Genomic DNA, 15,483 nt, shown 5'->3' with positions numbered 1-15,483 from the left:
TGAAAAATCTCGGATATTTTGATTTGTTCCTGTTGTTTGTGTCCTAAAAGCTACTTATGTGCCAAATTTCAGCTTTCTACCTTGTTGGGAAGTACCGTAGAGGTTTTTGAGACATACGTACAGTTTAAGGTCTTTATTTATAGAGATGTTGGGGAAACTGCTGCAAGGGAGTGCCTATTAAATCTGGCACAGCGCACGAGAGGGGATGGTGTGGCTAGCACCACACCCGGCCGCCATTGCCTCCCCAGTGTCAATGTTTAATCAGGTCCTGGGAAGGCCCAGCACCTGTTTTGATGTCACTCGCTGCTGATGTTAGCCATGACCGCGAATCGAGCTCGGGTCGGTAGCACAGCGTGCTATCCACTACGCCAGTGCTCCCCATACAGGTAGACACAACAAAGACAGAGATCCCCTTATAGCCCTACAGACTGTTGGGGCGAGTATTGTTATTGAGAACCTATTAACACACACAAAGACAAATGTCCCTCATATAGCCTTTAACAGACTGTTGGGGCAAGTGCAGTTAGTAGCACCTATGAAGGCCTTTAACAGACTGTTGGGGCAAGTGCAGTTAGTAGCACCTATGAAGGCCTTTAACAGACTGTTGGGGCAAGTGCAGTTAGTAGCACCTATGCAGGCCTTTAACAGACTGTTGGGGCAAGTGCAGTTAGTAGCACCTATGAAGGCTGCCACAACAGACTAGGGGGTGGGTGGCCAGCAACATGCCAACCGTCTTTGTTTCTCGAGTGACGACCTTTACAAACCACACCAAGTACTCATTTGAGGCTGAGTTGACCTAGGGGAGGCCCTGGATCGGTTCAGACAATGATTACTAGTATTGGCTGTGAGTGGAAATCAAACTCGGGGAGCCAGATTCATCGTGCAGTGCGCGAACCACTGCGACACCGCTCCGCACGATACATACCAACAACAAAGACGTGTACGCACCCGTGCACCCTTGCACAGGAATTTAGGTTAAAGGTTAAACACCTTTGTCTTCAAGTAATTCAACACATTGCAAAAAGATTAGTGCATGCATCGAATCTAAATGTGACCGCTTTCCAAGATGCTGTCCAAAGTAGGGCTGCACATGCCCTTAAGCAAAAGGGGATATGATTGCAGGTTTGAGAGAGAGCGAGAGAGGGGGTGCATGGAAGTCGTGGGGACTCAAAGGCAGAGGAGGAGAGAAAGAAGGCTCTTTGCTTGGACTTGACCAGGGGGCAGAGGTCGCAAACGGGTTTTGATTCCTTACCCGTACCCGTACCCGGCCACACCAGGGTCGCAAACGGGTACCCGTACCCGGCCGGGTACGGGTAGGGTACGGGTATCGGTTACCTGATTGCAACCTCTGGGATGAAGCCATGTTGCAGGCGCGGGTGGGTTGATTCTAGGAACTTGAATTGTGAGAAGAGACAAGACGTTGGGAAATGAGTGACAAACGGTGACTCACCAGTGACTCACGGCCTACCCGTACCCGGCCGCACCAGGGTCGCAAACGGGTACCCGTACCCGGCCGGGTACGGGTAGCCGGGTATCGGGTAGGGTACGGGTATCGGGTACCCGGTTACGACCTCTGCCAGGGGGAGGAGGTTAGCTGTGCGGATGGCTGGGGCGGGGAAGGGAGCTCCAGATATCAGGAGCAGTCGAGGAGCAGGAGGAGCCACCACCCACCGAGTTGAGGTCGACTTGAGGTTTTGCATTGAAGCTTTGGTTGCTGGCGCGGAGGGGAACTCAAGAGATGAGAGAGAATGTGTGTAGACTTTCTACAACAGTGAAGGCAGTGTAGCAATTGATGCTGGATTGAATTTGGAGTGGTCGTTGAACGTTGATCCTTCTCCCGGCACAGTGGTGCACGTCTGTGAATTGGTGGCTCACGTGGGATTGCGAAACTCTCAAACCAGCTGGGCAGGACAGCAAGTGGGTTCAATGAAGTTGTATGTGCTGCCCTTTGAGTGTTATCCCCTCATCCAGCAGTAGATTTACAAACGGCTGTACATGTACACATGTGATGATAATGAACTGCGTATGTGGTTTTTCCTCTGACCTGTCATCTCTCTTCTCTTCTGTACGCTTCTCTCATTCTCCCTGTTGTGTCCTGCTTGGCCACCACCACCGCCACCACCACCACCCTTCTCCACACATTCTCATCCAATCATTTTGTCTCCCTCTCCTCCCCCCTCAAAAAAACAACCGAAACAACCCACACGCACCACCACCCTCCTGCTTTCTACCACCCCCACCACCACCTTCCACTGCCCTCCACCACCTCACCACATCACCCTCCATCTCTCAACCACAAAACCTCTTCCTGCTGTGGACCCCCCCCCCTGTCCCCCCCCCCCTGCCCCCCCCCCCCCCCCACAGGTGAAGGTTCTGCGCCGTGTGCAGGAGGAGTACGAGCGCAGGGGCGGGTTTGTCCGCATCCTCCCCACTCCCCACTCTTGGGAGCTCTACAGGTTTGTGTGACCCCACTGGGAATTTGGTTCTCTAGCCGATGAATAAAATAAAATAACGGCGGGGGAAAAAACGTTGACTTGTCAGTTGACCAGCGTTGGTTTAAGCAAAGCCTGTCGCCACTGGCGAGACACTGAATGTCGAAACCGGTCAAGAGGGCACTTGTTCATAAAGACGAAATTATTTGTAAACTTCATTCTTGGTTCTTTCGGTAAAGTCACGTAGCAGGGAAATAATAAAGTAATAAAAATAAAACAATAATATTCTCACGACGTTTCGATTGCAGCACAAGCAATCGTCATCAGGTGTGAAAACCACTTTTTTCAAATGTTCTTGCTGTGGTTTTCGCACCTTATGATGGTTGCTTGTGTTTCAATCGAAACGTCGTGAGAATTGTATTGTTTAATTTTTATTATTCTATTATTTCCCTTCTACGTGACTTTACCGAAAGAACCAAGAATATGAATCCCTGCAGTCACGAGAGCTTTAAATCGATATTTGAAAACAATTTTAATTGACCAGGTAAGGTCCACTGAGCTGTACAACTCTTTATCGGAAGCAACCTGGCCACAAATTACAGCTCAACGAAGTGGCTTATCATGTGGACATTCATAGTAGCCAAATTATCTACACGCAATGATTCTAAATGTGGAGGGAAAAACCAGAGGACCTGGATAAACATCCACGTGATCACGGGGGGAGCAACATGCAAACTCTAATTATACAGACGTCAGGGTCGGGATCGAACCCACAACCTTCTGCACACCAGGCGAGGTAGTTAACATCATGCCACCGTGGCGCCCGACACAACCCAAGGCCTCAAGGCCTTATGGTTGTTGGGTTGTATAAAAAAAACACTTGTGTTTTTTACATGGATGGACACTTGTAGGAAGGCAAATTGTCTGGGTAAAAATTGTAATTGATATTCTCCACAACTACGAAAATGATTCATTATTTTGTTAGTCACATGTTCAACTCTGCATTGTAATGTGTTGCACAAGCAGCTGTGTTTTAACGAGTTGCTTCAGGACCTTTACGATGATTAATTCTGCGTTTTGTTGTTGTTGGTGTATTTATATTACCCAGGTCTCTCTTTGAAAAGAGAAATCTGATCCAAACAGGCTCTTACCCTCGTCGTTTATATAGAGAGTGAGTGAGTGAATGGCTGACAGCTTATGATTAATATGATTCCGTGCAACTGGTCAGGTGGGCCAGTTGTTAGAGTGCAGCCCTTCATCACTCCGGGCCGATCAACAAAGTACCGCTTTGTTGGATGTCAACAGTTGTTGTCCTGCCCCGCCATAGGAATGTGGAATTTCCACCACGAGCTCATGCCTGCAAACAAGAGATGAGCATCACTACATGCTCGTTTGATTGGGAAACCACTTCTATATACAGGAGGTCGAGGGTTTGATCTCGACTCTGATGTCTGTAAATTTGGACTTTGCGTCTCTTTCCCCCGTGGTCGTGTGGATTTTTCTCCAGGTCCTCCGGTTTTTCTCTCCACATTTAGAAACATGCTTTTACAGTATATGGCTGCTATAAATGTCCACATGATAAGCCACTTGAGCTGTCATTTGCGACCAGATGGCTTCTCAAAAGGAGCTATATAGCTCAGCGGGCCTTTCCTGGTAAAATAAAATGTAGTTAATAGTTTTTATAGTTTGCTTTCATTAACCAACTGGACTCGTGATAATGGTGTAATCAGTTGTGCCGCTAGCAGGTCACCTGTGAGTCCGGATTAGCGTTGGTGCTGACCGTGTCCTCGTGTGTTTTGTCATCTTACAGTAACTTCATGGAGAATAAGACGACACTCAACCACATGCTGGCCACACGTCTCTTTCACAGCCGGTGAGAAGAGTTGTTAAGTCTGTGCTGGGGCATACGGCCAGAGGACAGCATTATTCAGAAGTTACCTTGATATCCTGAGATTATTTTCGAAGAAATAGACTGAGCCTTGCTTGAGATTCAACGGAAGTCGAGATGTTGTAGGTATCGATTTAAAGCTTTCGTGACTGCAGGGATTCATCTTCTTGGTTCTTTCGGTAAAGCCACGTAGAAGGGAAGTAATAAAATAATAAAAATAAAACATAATAAATTAACAAGTTCAATAGTTTTAAATTGTTAGACTGCTTAAATGAGTAGTGATACTCGATGTTATTCACTTGATGGTTAGGTTGGTCAAGTGAACGTTGAAAGTTGTGCGTGAACTAATAGGTCGATAAAATTAGTATTGAGATCCATTGTCGATTAGTTGATGTCGTGGGGCATTTGAATGATCATTTAGATGTGACATCACTGGATGTGTGGATGTGCCATTTAAATGAGCACTGACGTGCAGTGTAAATTAATTGCTGAATCGCTTGAAGAGACTTTGCCATTCTATGTATGGACCTACGTCGAATAAGCAATGTGTCATTGTCAGTGGATTTGGTTAACCACTTGAATAAGCATTGGGATAAATCAATGGGTGGCTCAATTTAAACGATCATTCAGATTCACTGTAAATCAATTGATGGGCCACTTAAATGAGAATTGAGAGTTTGCGTCAATGCATCCCTTAAATTAATTCACGGATGGGTGATTGGACTTAGAGTTAAAATTCTGTATTAACGAATTGATGGATATGTCAATCAAATCGATTTGTTATCAATTAAATTCTCATTATTTATGCATAGGGCGGGAAAACCGACTGCGACGACAATCATTCCCTCCGTAACGGGAAAAGCCAAGTGAGTGTGCGAAGAGATCACCATCATCACCAACTTCCTCAACATTGCTGTCATCTTCATTAACTTGGCTAAGCATGGCTGAAGGCTGGTTTCATTGGCACTTCTGGAATGAACAATCGGCCATAAGTATCAATGGTGATTCCACAAGGCCAGCCAGGCTTCATGGGCCTTCTCTCCTTGACTGAACGTCACACTGGGTGCCATGCAGTCCAGCCCCCGACAATTCCGCGATTCTGCGGATCCCCCGATCCAGTTGAGATCACATTTGATGCTAAGAATTTAATGGAGATTTCAGGCGAGGAATCGTGAAAATTGCCTGGCTGAAATGTAACGTGTTTGTACGTGTGCTTTTGTGTGGGAGCGATAGTGTAGCGGTTAGCGCGCTGCGCTACGAGCTCAGCTTCCCAAGTTCGATTCCCGCTCACGGCCAACACCAGCGACGATAATTATCCGAACCGGTCCTGGGCCTCCCCTCGGTCGTCTCAGCCTTAAATGAATACCTGGTGCGGTGTATAAACAGCAGCATTGTGGTGACAAAGGCGGCCGGGTGTGGTGCTGGCCACTCAACCCCTTGTACGCCGTTTCGGCCTTTATAGGCGCCTTATAATAGCACTGTGTATGTCCACGTGTATAAGCACGTGTGTTGATGTTTATCTTTGTTGGCTTGCGAGGGTGGTTCAAGGTTAACCCACATTTTTTGTTGGTTGTTGCAACAACTGGCGACACCTGTGCGCAGTGACGTCACGGCTGCACTTGAAGCAGCTGGTGAATGGCATTTCACGTGCTGTGGGATCGCACTGCTGATGAAGTTTCTGTTAAAGGAATTGTCAAACAGCTGTGAATTACAGGTTGGCTCTACGGTGTGGTGGGTGGTGCGTGTATCTCGCGGAAATTAAATCGAGTTGTGTAAAAGATTCTAAAATGGACACAGGTCAGTGAACTGTGACGAGGGAGTGAACGCTGATGTCCTGAAATGGCTGCGTACATCTCCCAAAGAACTCAACGGTTTTGGTGTTGACGTGTTACACCACCGGATTCCTGCCTACTTGTAGGAGGAAATATCCTGAATAATAGAGAAGGCTTTAAACTTGAGAGAAGGCTTTATTCACCGTTCTTACAAGTTTTCTCGAACAAAAAGTACAGTTTAACCTTCTGGGTAAGGATTTGCATTTGTATGGCGCTTCCATAAATGCCACAGCAATTCAAAGGAATTATTCTTTGGTTCTTTTCGGTTAAGTCACGTCTAAAAATAAAATAATAAATTAAAATAACTAAAAAATATTTTATTTTTAGGCGTGACTTAACCGAAAAGAACCAAAGAATAAATCCTGCAGTCACGAAAGCTCATAAATTAAGATTGAATTCAAAGGAACTTACATCACATCCCACCTCAACCATATTCGTTCTCTGCTGCAGTCTAGCCAAGGTGGCCCTTGAGCGGCAGCTGTCCCTGTGCAGCACAAAGGTGTAAGCACTACCGTGCTGACCAGTGTGGGTTGGTAAAGACGGGAAGCTTAGACGTGGGAGCATAGAGGTACGGTACAACATTGTATTTCGTTGCCCTGACCTAATGTAATTTTCACGGAACAAAGACGGCCAGGCTTAGTGCTGTCCACCCCACTCCATCATGTGCCATGCCAGCCTTTATAGCTGCTACTCGCTGACAGCACTTGCCCCAAAACGTCTCTTAAAGCTACAAGGGGGATCTTTGTCTTTGTGTGATGTGCGCGCGCGCGCGTCATGCAGGGCCGTGGAGCCGGCTCTGCTGGGCGAGGCCTACGCCAGGCTGCACCTCTACGAGCGCAGGCTCCTCTCGCTGGAGGCGCGCAAGCGACGGCGCCGGCAGCAGCGGGAGCGCACGGCAGGCACGGCGCGCACACAACGGCCACGGCCGCTGACGGTCGCTCGCCACCGAGTGGCGCCCGTGGCGACGTCACGGCGCTAGGTGCACTGTGAGGCCGCCGTCACGTGGAGTGTGGAATGCTCACTGATGGCAGGCGGTCACGGGACAGACCTAGGTGTTGTGGCTACTGACTGAGATGACTGATACAGCAAATACACAAAAACAACGGTCCCCCGTATAGTCTTAACAGACTGTTGGGGCAAGTGCTGTTAGCGAGCACCTATGAAGGCCGGCACGGCACACTAAGGGGTAGGTGGGCAGCACCATGCCCGGCTGCCTTTCTCTCCCTAGTCGTGATGTCTTTACACATCGCACTAGGTACTCAATTGAGGCTGAGTCGACCTCGGGGAGGCCCAGGTCCGATTCAGTTAATTGTCACTGGTGTTGACCGTGAGCGGGAATCGAACTTGGGTCGCCGGGTTCGTAGTGCAGCGCGCTAACTGCGACACTACCGCTCCCCTACAGTAAATCCACACTCATACATGCACATGTGTATGCACACAAAGATGAAGATCTCCCATATAGCCTACATCGACAGATGGGGCGAGTGCTGTTGGCGAGCACCTCTTATATTTGGAATGGTACTCACATCGAGCTGCCTTTGTCTCCTGTGGGCTGATGTTTCCTCGCTGATGTTTCCTCGCTGAGTGAACCAGCATTCATCCAAGCAAGCCTCATTCTGCTGGGGGACACTCTATGTTGAAACCGATCCAGAGTTCGCTTGTACTGAATCAGTGCTGCTGAAGTTCTGCACTTCCATAAGTCTGTGTGGTCGATAGGTGGTGTTAGAAATACTAAATGGAGAGATGGGTATATGAAGGAGATGTATTGTCTGCTTAGTTATATTTCAATTTATTTACGGATTAGTTGGCCTCGGGGAACACTAGGGCAGGTTCAGATATCACCTGCCATGTATGTTATCGACAGCAGGGAATGTAACTCGGGGTTCCGAGCAGCACTATCCCTGATGCATGTATACGCACACATCCAAATAAAGCCTTTCGTGAGTGCACCAGGAACTAATTTATGGCTGAGTAAATCTAAGGTAGTGCCAGGATTGCTTCAACACGAATGAATACGAGCCACTGATTGGTGATTGATTGGGGACTGCGCCACTCGGCAGGTAAGCGGAGGGCGAGGAACAGGCGGCTTTCTGCTGAGAGGAAGCCAACTTCCAGGAAGAGAACCTCAAGGGAATCTCCCCAAGAGGAGGCGGACGAAGAGGCGGAGGACCTTGATGCGGAAGACGAGGATGAAGAAAGCGGAGAAGATGACGAGGACGACGATGGTGACGACGACAGCGTGGGTGAGGAGCCGGTCGTGGAGAGGGTTGCCAAACAGAACGGATCGACAGCCAAGGTAGGGCTTGTGGTTGCGACTCCCCCGAGAGCTTCTCTGATGCGTCCTTGTTCTTGTGTTGTTCGGGTGCTTTAAACGATTAAACTATTTTTATTTTACAAGGTAAGGCCCACTGGACTATATAGCTCGCTTTCAAAAGCAACCTGGCCACAAATGATTGCTCGACGAAGTGGCTTACCGTGTGTAAATCTATTCGAGCCACATATTCAAACACATGTTTCTAAATGTGGAGGGAAAAACCTTGTTCCTCTGCATACGCAGAGTAACAAGCCACTGGAATCATCTTGCCAAAGTCGGCCACCAGTGACCCCATTGATTACTCTATTTTCACGTTACTGTTAAAATAGCTGCAAAGTAGTTTGATTACTTTTGATTATTACCTTTTAACATTTCCAAAGAGATTCCAGAAACAATTCCAAAGCAGAGATGGTTGTTGTTGGCGACTTTGATTAGTGTGAAGACTTAGTTATTTCTGATCTCTTTCGTGCATTTATCTAAGACATATTCACCAAGTCTCAAGACTTTTTCAGGAGGGCCCTGCCAAGTTTCCACAGGAAGGGGCTCTCTTGCTCTGTGTGATCCCAATCTAACAACTTGCAGGTATTTTCTCAGCATTGTGATGTTTGACCAGTGCCAATAACATTGTGTGGTCTTTTGGGACCTTAGTAACCAACATATACAAATCACAATACAAACCATAAAGTCTCAGCACACTGCTGTTTATTGCAAGGTTGAGCCACCCTCGTATTTTGGAAAGTAGAAGTTAGAATCGTGCTTGGGGCCCAACTCACCATTGGTTATATTCTCTTGGAACGTAGAAGATAGAATAGTGGTTGGGACCCACTCCCCATAATTGCACAGTTTTTCATAACTGACGGGCCGCAAGCCTGATGTTTCCCACAAAGGCTCTTGGAGTGATCCACAGAGAGATGTGGCCGGATACAGATTAGCGAGGTGAAACGGCGAGCTGGAGACGAGAAAGCTGTAGGCAAGAGATCGAAATTAGTTAAAAGAAGTGAGATAATTCTAGGTTGAGATACCTAGACACAAGAGGTGCGGATTGGTGATGACATTACAAGACGTGATGATGCCACACACATTTGATGTCACGTGGCCAATTTTATTTTGTGAAGAGCTCTGTCCTGTTGATAGAAGGCACCCACTGTGGAAATGCAGCAACTGTGCAACACCCTTTGCGTTTTGTGCCAGCCTGAATGGGCTGTCGTGAACAGCACTTTCCCCAACGGTTTACGAGGCTCAATGGGAAATCTTTGTATTTGTGTGTTTGCACTTTTCTATGTGTGTGTGTGTGCATTCGTGTGCGTGTTTATGTATGCATGTTATGTGCGTATAAATATATGAAACCGCAGTTTTTCTAACAAAAACAAGCCACCTCATTGAGGCTGACAGGTAGCTAAACAAGCGCACGGTAATGATTAAAGGACGTTTATTTACACAGCTCCTCGGAGAATTTCCCCCTGAAACGAATAAATAACTCTGCAAAAACAAACATCTCAAGTATTAATTTCCGTTACTAAAACGGGCGTCCATTTTTCAAAAGCGTGGCACATTTTTAAGCTAATTTTAGTAACAGCGGAGTTTTGAAAAGTCGTCGTCATCAATTTATTATATGCCCTTTGCTTTGCTAATTTGGCTCAATTAACAGATCCAGACTGCGGTTGCCAAGGAGACCATTGTTGCCAGGGAGACGAGGGATGTCGCACAGAAGGCGCCGAGACGGGACGAGGCTCGGCCCAAAGACGCCGTCCTGCGAGCCCTGCTCTCTGGAGGGAACCTCAGGTAACGATGATGTCACCATCGTTAATATCTCGCCACCATGGGGCGCCATCGTGGCCAGATGTTAACTACCTCGCCTGGTATACAGGAGGTTGTGGGTCCGATCCTGACCTGACGCCTGCTGCTGTATATTTGGAGGTTTGCGTGTTCTCCCCGTGTCCGCGTGTATTTTTCTCCGATTCTTCCGGTTTTTCCCTCCACGTTTAGAAACACGCATTTCGAGTATTTGGCTGCTAAAAATTTCCACGTGATGATAAGTCACTTCGTTTGGCTGTCGTTTGTGACCAGGTCGCTTCTGAATAAGAGCTATATAGCTTAGTGGGCCTTACCTGTTAAAAATAAAATATAGTTTATCGTTTACTTTTAGTTTATCGCTTCATTCCTTCTGCCAGATCCTGCAATAGTTGCACAGGCGGTCCCTGACTTCCAATGTCTGCTCGAGATTTCGGCCTTGCCTCGGTCCCACAGTTGACACGTTCTTCAAGGATGACTCTTACAGTCTCGTTTCCGCCACCACCACCACCTGGCTTGAGTTCTCCTTGGTCGCCGACCCCTAGGTGCCACTCCCATTGCCTGTCTCGGTGACCTGCCCTCCACCCCCGCCCTGCACAAGTGTGTTCCACACTTTGACTTGACTTAACATCAAATGAGGGACATTGGCCTCTGTCAAAGGAATGTGGAATTTTCCCCCTCTGGTTCAGAACCACCCAACGGAGATGAGCACCGCTTAATTCTCATTTAATAATTGAGATACCTTGAACACCTTGAGTTGGTTTAGTTATCACCAACAATATTAAAACCATCATTGTGGTTCCAGTATCGCTCCAGCACGCATGACCATATCGCACAGAATTCACCCAGTCTCATCAGATCTTCGAAGATAAGCAGGGTTAGACCTGGATAGCGCTTGGGGTGGGTGACCAAGAGGCACCAACAGATTTTCATTGGCTGCTGCTGTGGAGCTATGTGGTGGGAACCAGAAGGCAGTGCGGCAAAATCTGTCATTGTGCTGTACGTCCGGGGTCCCATGCTTCTCATCCCCACCTTCACCAAACCGCACTGTTCCAGCGTGGGTAAGTACGGTCAAATAACCCAATCCCACAACTCGCACGGGTGTGGGGAAGCCTTCATCCAGCATTGGATACATAGACAAAGATCCCCCGTATAGTCTGAACAGGCTATTGGGACAAGTGCTGTTCGCGAGCACCTATAAAGGCTGGCACGGCACACGAGGGGGTGGGTGGCCAACATCACGCCCAGCCGCCTTTGTCTCCCCAGTGGTGATGTTTACACACCACACTGGGTACTCATTTAAGGCTGAGTCGACCTCTTGGAGGCCCAGGACCGGTTCAGATAATCGTAACTGGTGTTGGCCGTGAGCGGGAATCTAACTCGGGTCGCCGGGTTCGTAACGCAGCGCGCTAACCGCTACACCACCGCTCCCCACAACATGTACATAGTTCCACTAAATCACATTGTAGTGTAATCCAAAATGAAATACCATGCCTCCCTACTCTTTTCATTTTTTCGCTTCTACCGGTTTCGTGGAATTTTACTCATTAAGCCCTGCAAGTTCCAACAAACCCATTAATCTCTGCACCTCCGCTACTGCCAACGACCACTCCCTTCCATGGGTGTTGCATAATTATAATAGGAGCGACAGTAATGGCGGTGCTGTTTCTTGGCTCGGGTTTTAATCGGAAAAATGTGAAGAGCTCTGTGGTTTTATCAGGATACTCGGTCTTTAGAGTTGCCAAGGCTGATAATTTAGCCGTCTTAGTAAGCGCTGGAGCCAGTCATTCTTTGCAGCAAGAGAAATGTTTGTGTTAATTCATGTAAAGCACCTCCGCCCACCCAGTCTTAGACATTAGTAAACTTGGAAGTTTGCCCGTGTGCTGGCCTGGCCAATAACGCCTTAAAGTATTCCGTTTATCTCGATTCTTAGTCAAGAGGCTATGGCCAAATCGCCCGGAATGCGACCAAGCTCATCAGCCCTTGGTGCTATAAACCGGCACTAATTATTATTACCACGTTATTATTATATTGTTATCTCACAAGCTAAGTGGGGGTTGATCCCAGATAGTGCTTGGATTGTTGACCACCATACACAAACAGGTTGTCGTGAGGATACACGGAGGACAGTACGGCAATAGCCATTGTATTCTACTTCTATGCTTCCACGTCTTCCTAAATCCAGCGCTGACCAGTGTGGTGAAGTCAGGTGAAATAACCCTGACTACCCACAAAGGCATGTTGTGGCCATTGTCCAGCAGTGGATTGACGATAAGGGCTGTGCCTATTTCTGAAGGTCGATATGTCCTCCTCTTCGAACGAGCATTCTTCATCTCCATTGGCATCCTTCGGCCAGTTGTGGAACCTTCACATGTCTATTTGTGGCAACCATTTCATCGCAAGACATTCGTTGTTTTGCTTTCACACAGAGTGGAAGTAATCTTTCTTGTCGGGTCTTGAAGGGACTAGTGGCTGATTTGAGCTTCGACTGGGGTGAGAACTTGTGAATGGGAACATGAACTTAGCCTGCTGGCCTCCCCTAAGGTCTACTTGGCCTAAAACGAGGACCCTCATGCGGTGCGTTAATATTAGCATTAGAGAGACAAGGGTGTTCAAGAGTGGTGCTTGCCACACAGCTCTCCCCATGTTCCATTAAGGCCTTAATGGGTGCTCGCTAACAGAGATATTTGTTTTTGTATGACACAGCAAGGTGCAGGCTCGACAGGCCTTTGCTGCATACCTGTCTCGAGTCCAGCAGCGACTTGTGCAGGAGAGCAGGGAGCCCACTTCCTCTGGGCCTCCGCTGCCCACGGACACCGAGCAAATGGTACGAGTGTGTGAGTGTGTGCGAGTCAAACACAAAGATCCCCTGTACAGCCTTAACAGACTGTATGAAAGCAAGCACGGCACGCGAGGGTGTGTGGCCAACACCACACCTGACCGCCTTTGTCTCCGTAGTGGCAATGATTTCACACTGCATCAAATATTTATTTGAGGCTGAGCTGACCTCAGGGAAGCCCAGGATAAGTTAAGATATTACTCGTGTTGGCAATGAGTTGGGTTCATAGCGCAGCGGGCTAACCACTACACTACCGCTCCCTATTATGAGGGGCGGTGGTGCAGTGCTGGTTACCCACCCCCTCGTGTGCTGTGCCAGCCTTCATAGGTGCTTGCTAGCAGCACTTGCTCCAACAGTCTGTTAAGGCTATATGGGGGATCTTTGTTTTTGTGCGTGAGTGAGCCATTCCGCTGGCACTCTGCGCTACAAAATCCAGAGACCCGAGTTTGATTCTCGCTCACGGCCAACACCAGTCACGATTATCTGAACCCGGTCGTGGGCCTCCCCTAGATCGACTCAGCCTTAAGTGAGTGCCTGATGCGGTGTGTAAAGATCTGCATTGGGGAGACAAAGACGGCCGAGTTTGGTGGCCCCCACGTCACCCTCTTGTGGGCCGTACCAACACATGACGTTCCCCATGAGCAAAGAGCATCACGGAGGGCTTCCCTTGAAAACAAGGCAGAACGATGCTGCTACTGCTGTTGTAGTTATAATTGTGTTATCAGAGTGTGCGTTGTAATGGTTTGTGTATTTTCTCCACGTGCAAATAGTTAATACATCTATGATGGTGATATCGTTTGAGTCGTTAAAGCCGGCCGAACGCGAGCACTCGGCACGTGGAAGCCGGTAGCAGTCCTGGTGAGTCGAGGGTGGTTGATCGCACGCGGCTCCGACCACATTGCCCCCCGTCCTCCGTGCTGCGACGGCCCTTGAGAGGCACTCGCTAACCGCGCCATGCTTTGCCGGCCACAGGACCTGGTGGTGCGTTTCCTGCGCCGCGCGGCCGATAACCTCCAGGCTCCCGTGCGCGTCGCGCTGCCCGGGCGCCGGCTGCCCCCGGCCGACCGCAAGCGCATCCTGTCGGGGCAGCTCGGGATCTTCCTGCTGCACTACAAACGGGTGGGCAGCGGCGCGACTGCCACTCCACCCAGTGACGGCGTCAGAACCGCCACCAACATCACTACCAATTCCACCACTACCACCACGACTGCCAATAGCACCATCACCGCGACCACCACCATCATCGCCACCATCACAAATAACACCTCAGCTTTGACTGCCTCCCCTACCGCTGTCACCGCTGCCAATAATTCTATCTTCGGCAGCAGCTCTACCACGACTGTGACCACCAGCACTACCACCACCTCCGCCACCATTACTACCATCACCACCGCCGCCACAACTACCACCACCACTTCTGTGGCTGCAGCACTCACCCTGTGCTCTCTCGCCGCATGCGTAACCGGCAGGAGACGGAGCTGATGACCCAGCGCTCCACCAAGGATGGAAAACTCGGAGCAGACACGCTGCCTCCCGAGATGTTCCACCGCTTCATGGACAGTGCGAGGTAAGGAGACTCGGGATCATCATGAGGCACGTAGCCATTCACCCGCCAGCAGTTATAATTGTCATCAATTAGCAGGTTTCATTTGCGATTTGATCTCATGGCATTATGACCGCAGCAACACCCAACCAGTTAAAATAATAATAATGATGATGATACTCATATTTTCCCTTCATACAACTCAGCTTATGTCATTGTGTATGTTTTGGTGTTACGGTACATATGGAGGCATTGTGATATGATGGTGTATGTTGCAGAGGTGTGGACTCGAGTCATGTGACTTGGACTCGAGTCAGACTCGAGTCATGAATTTGATGACTTGCGACTCGACTTGGACTTGCATAACAATGACTTTGTCCCACCTCTGAGGTGTGGACTCGAGTCATGTGACTTGGACTCGAGTCAGACTCGAGTCATGAATTTGATGACTTGCGACTCGACTTGGACTTGCATAACAATGACTTTGTCCCACCTCTGGTATGTTGTGTTTGGCGCGATGTTGTGTGTGCCATGTGGCTTAGTGAGGGGGAGCTGGAGGAAGTTCTCACTCAGTATACGCACAAGAACCGCTCTGCGAGTGTCTTCCTGGGCACACGGAATAGTGAGAGACTCGTTCACTCGCTAACGCACTCACCTGCCCACCGACCCACACACGCACTCGCGAACACACGCACTCGCCTATGAATTCACTCACTCTCCCACCCACTCACTCACTCACTGTTTTGCATATTCACTTACAGTTTAACGAAAAAAATTATTCACTTCCTCGTCAACCTACTTACCTACCTACCCATTCAGTAAGACACTCCATCACTCACACATC

At 48.7% G+C, this 15,483-nt stretch overlaps 1 protein-coding gene across 2 annotated transcripts in view; it reads left to right on the top strand.

Annotated features, from left to right (window-relative positions):
• Nucleotides 1-15,483, top strand: part of TTLL5 (tubulin tyrosine ligase like 5) — a 90,968-nt gene that overhangs the window by 30,299 nt on the left and 45,186 nt on the right. For both annotated transcript variants that reach the window (XM_078870557.1, XM_078870558.1), the window contains exons 17-26: nucleotides 2,365-2,456; nucleotides 4,243-4,305; nucleotides 5,133-5,186; nucleotides 6,933-7,051; nucleotides 8,213-8,448; nucleotides 10,115-10,248; nucleotides 12,964-13,084; nucleotides 14,069-14,215; nucleotides 14,566-14,663; nucleotides 15,182-15,261. In XM_078870557.1, coding sequence (XP_078726683.1) covers nucleotides 2,365-2,456; nucleotides 4,243-4,305; nucleotides 5,133-5,186; nucleotides 6,933-7,051; nucleotides 8,213-8,448; nucleotides 10,115-10,248; nucleotides 12,964-13,084; nucleotides 14,069-14,215; nucleotides 14,566-14,663; nucleotides 15,182-15,261 — 1,144 coding nt within the window. The remainder of the gene's footprint in view (nucleotides 1-2,364; nucleotides 2,457-4,242; nucleotides 4,306-5,132; nucleotides 5,187-6,932; nucleotides 7,052-8,212; nucleotides 8,449-10,114; nucleotides 10,249-12,963; nucleotides 13,085-14,068; nucleotides 14,216-14,565; nucleotides 14,664-15,181; nucleotides 15,262-15,483) is intronic.

Source organism: Lampetra fluviatilis, chromosome 30, assembly GCF_964198595.1.
Source record: "Lampetra fluviatilis chromosome 30, kcLamFluv1.1, whole genome shotgun sequence".
In the NCBI taxonomy this organism is placed as follows: Eukaryota; Metazoa; Chordata; class Hyperoartia; order Petromyzontiformes; family Petromyzontidae; genus Lampetra; species Lampetra fluviatilis.
This window is presented reverse-complemented; position numbering and strand designations above follow the sequence as displayed.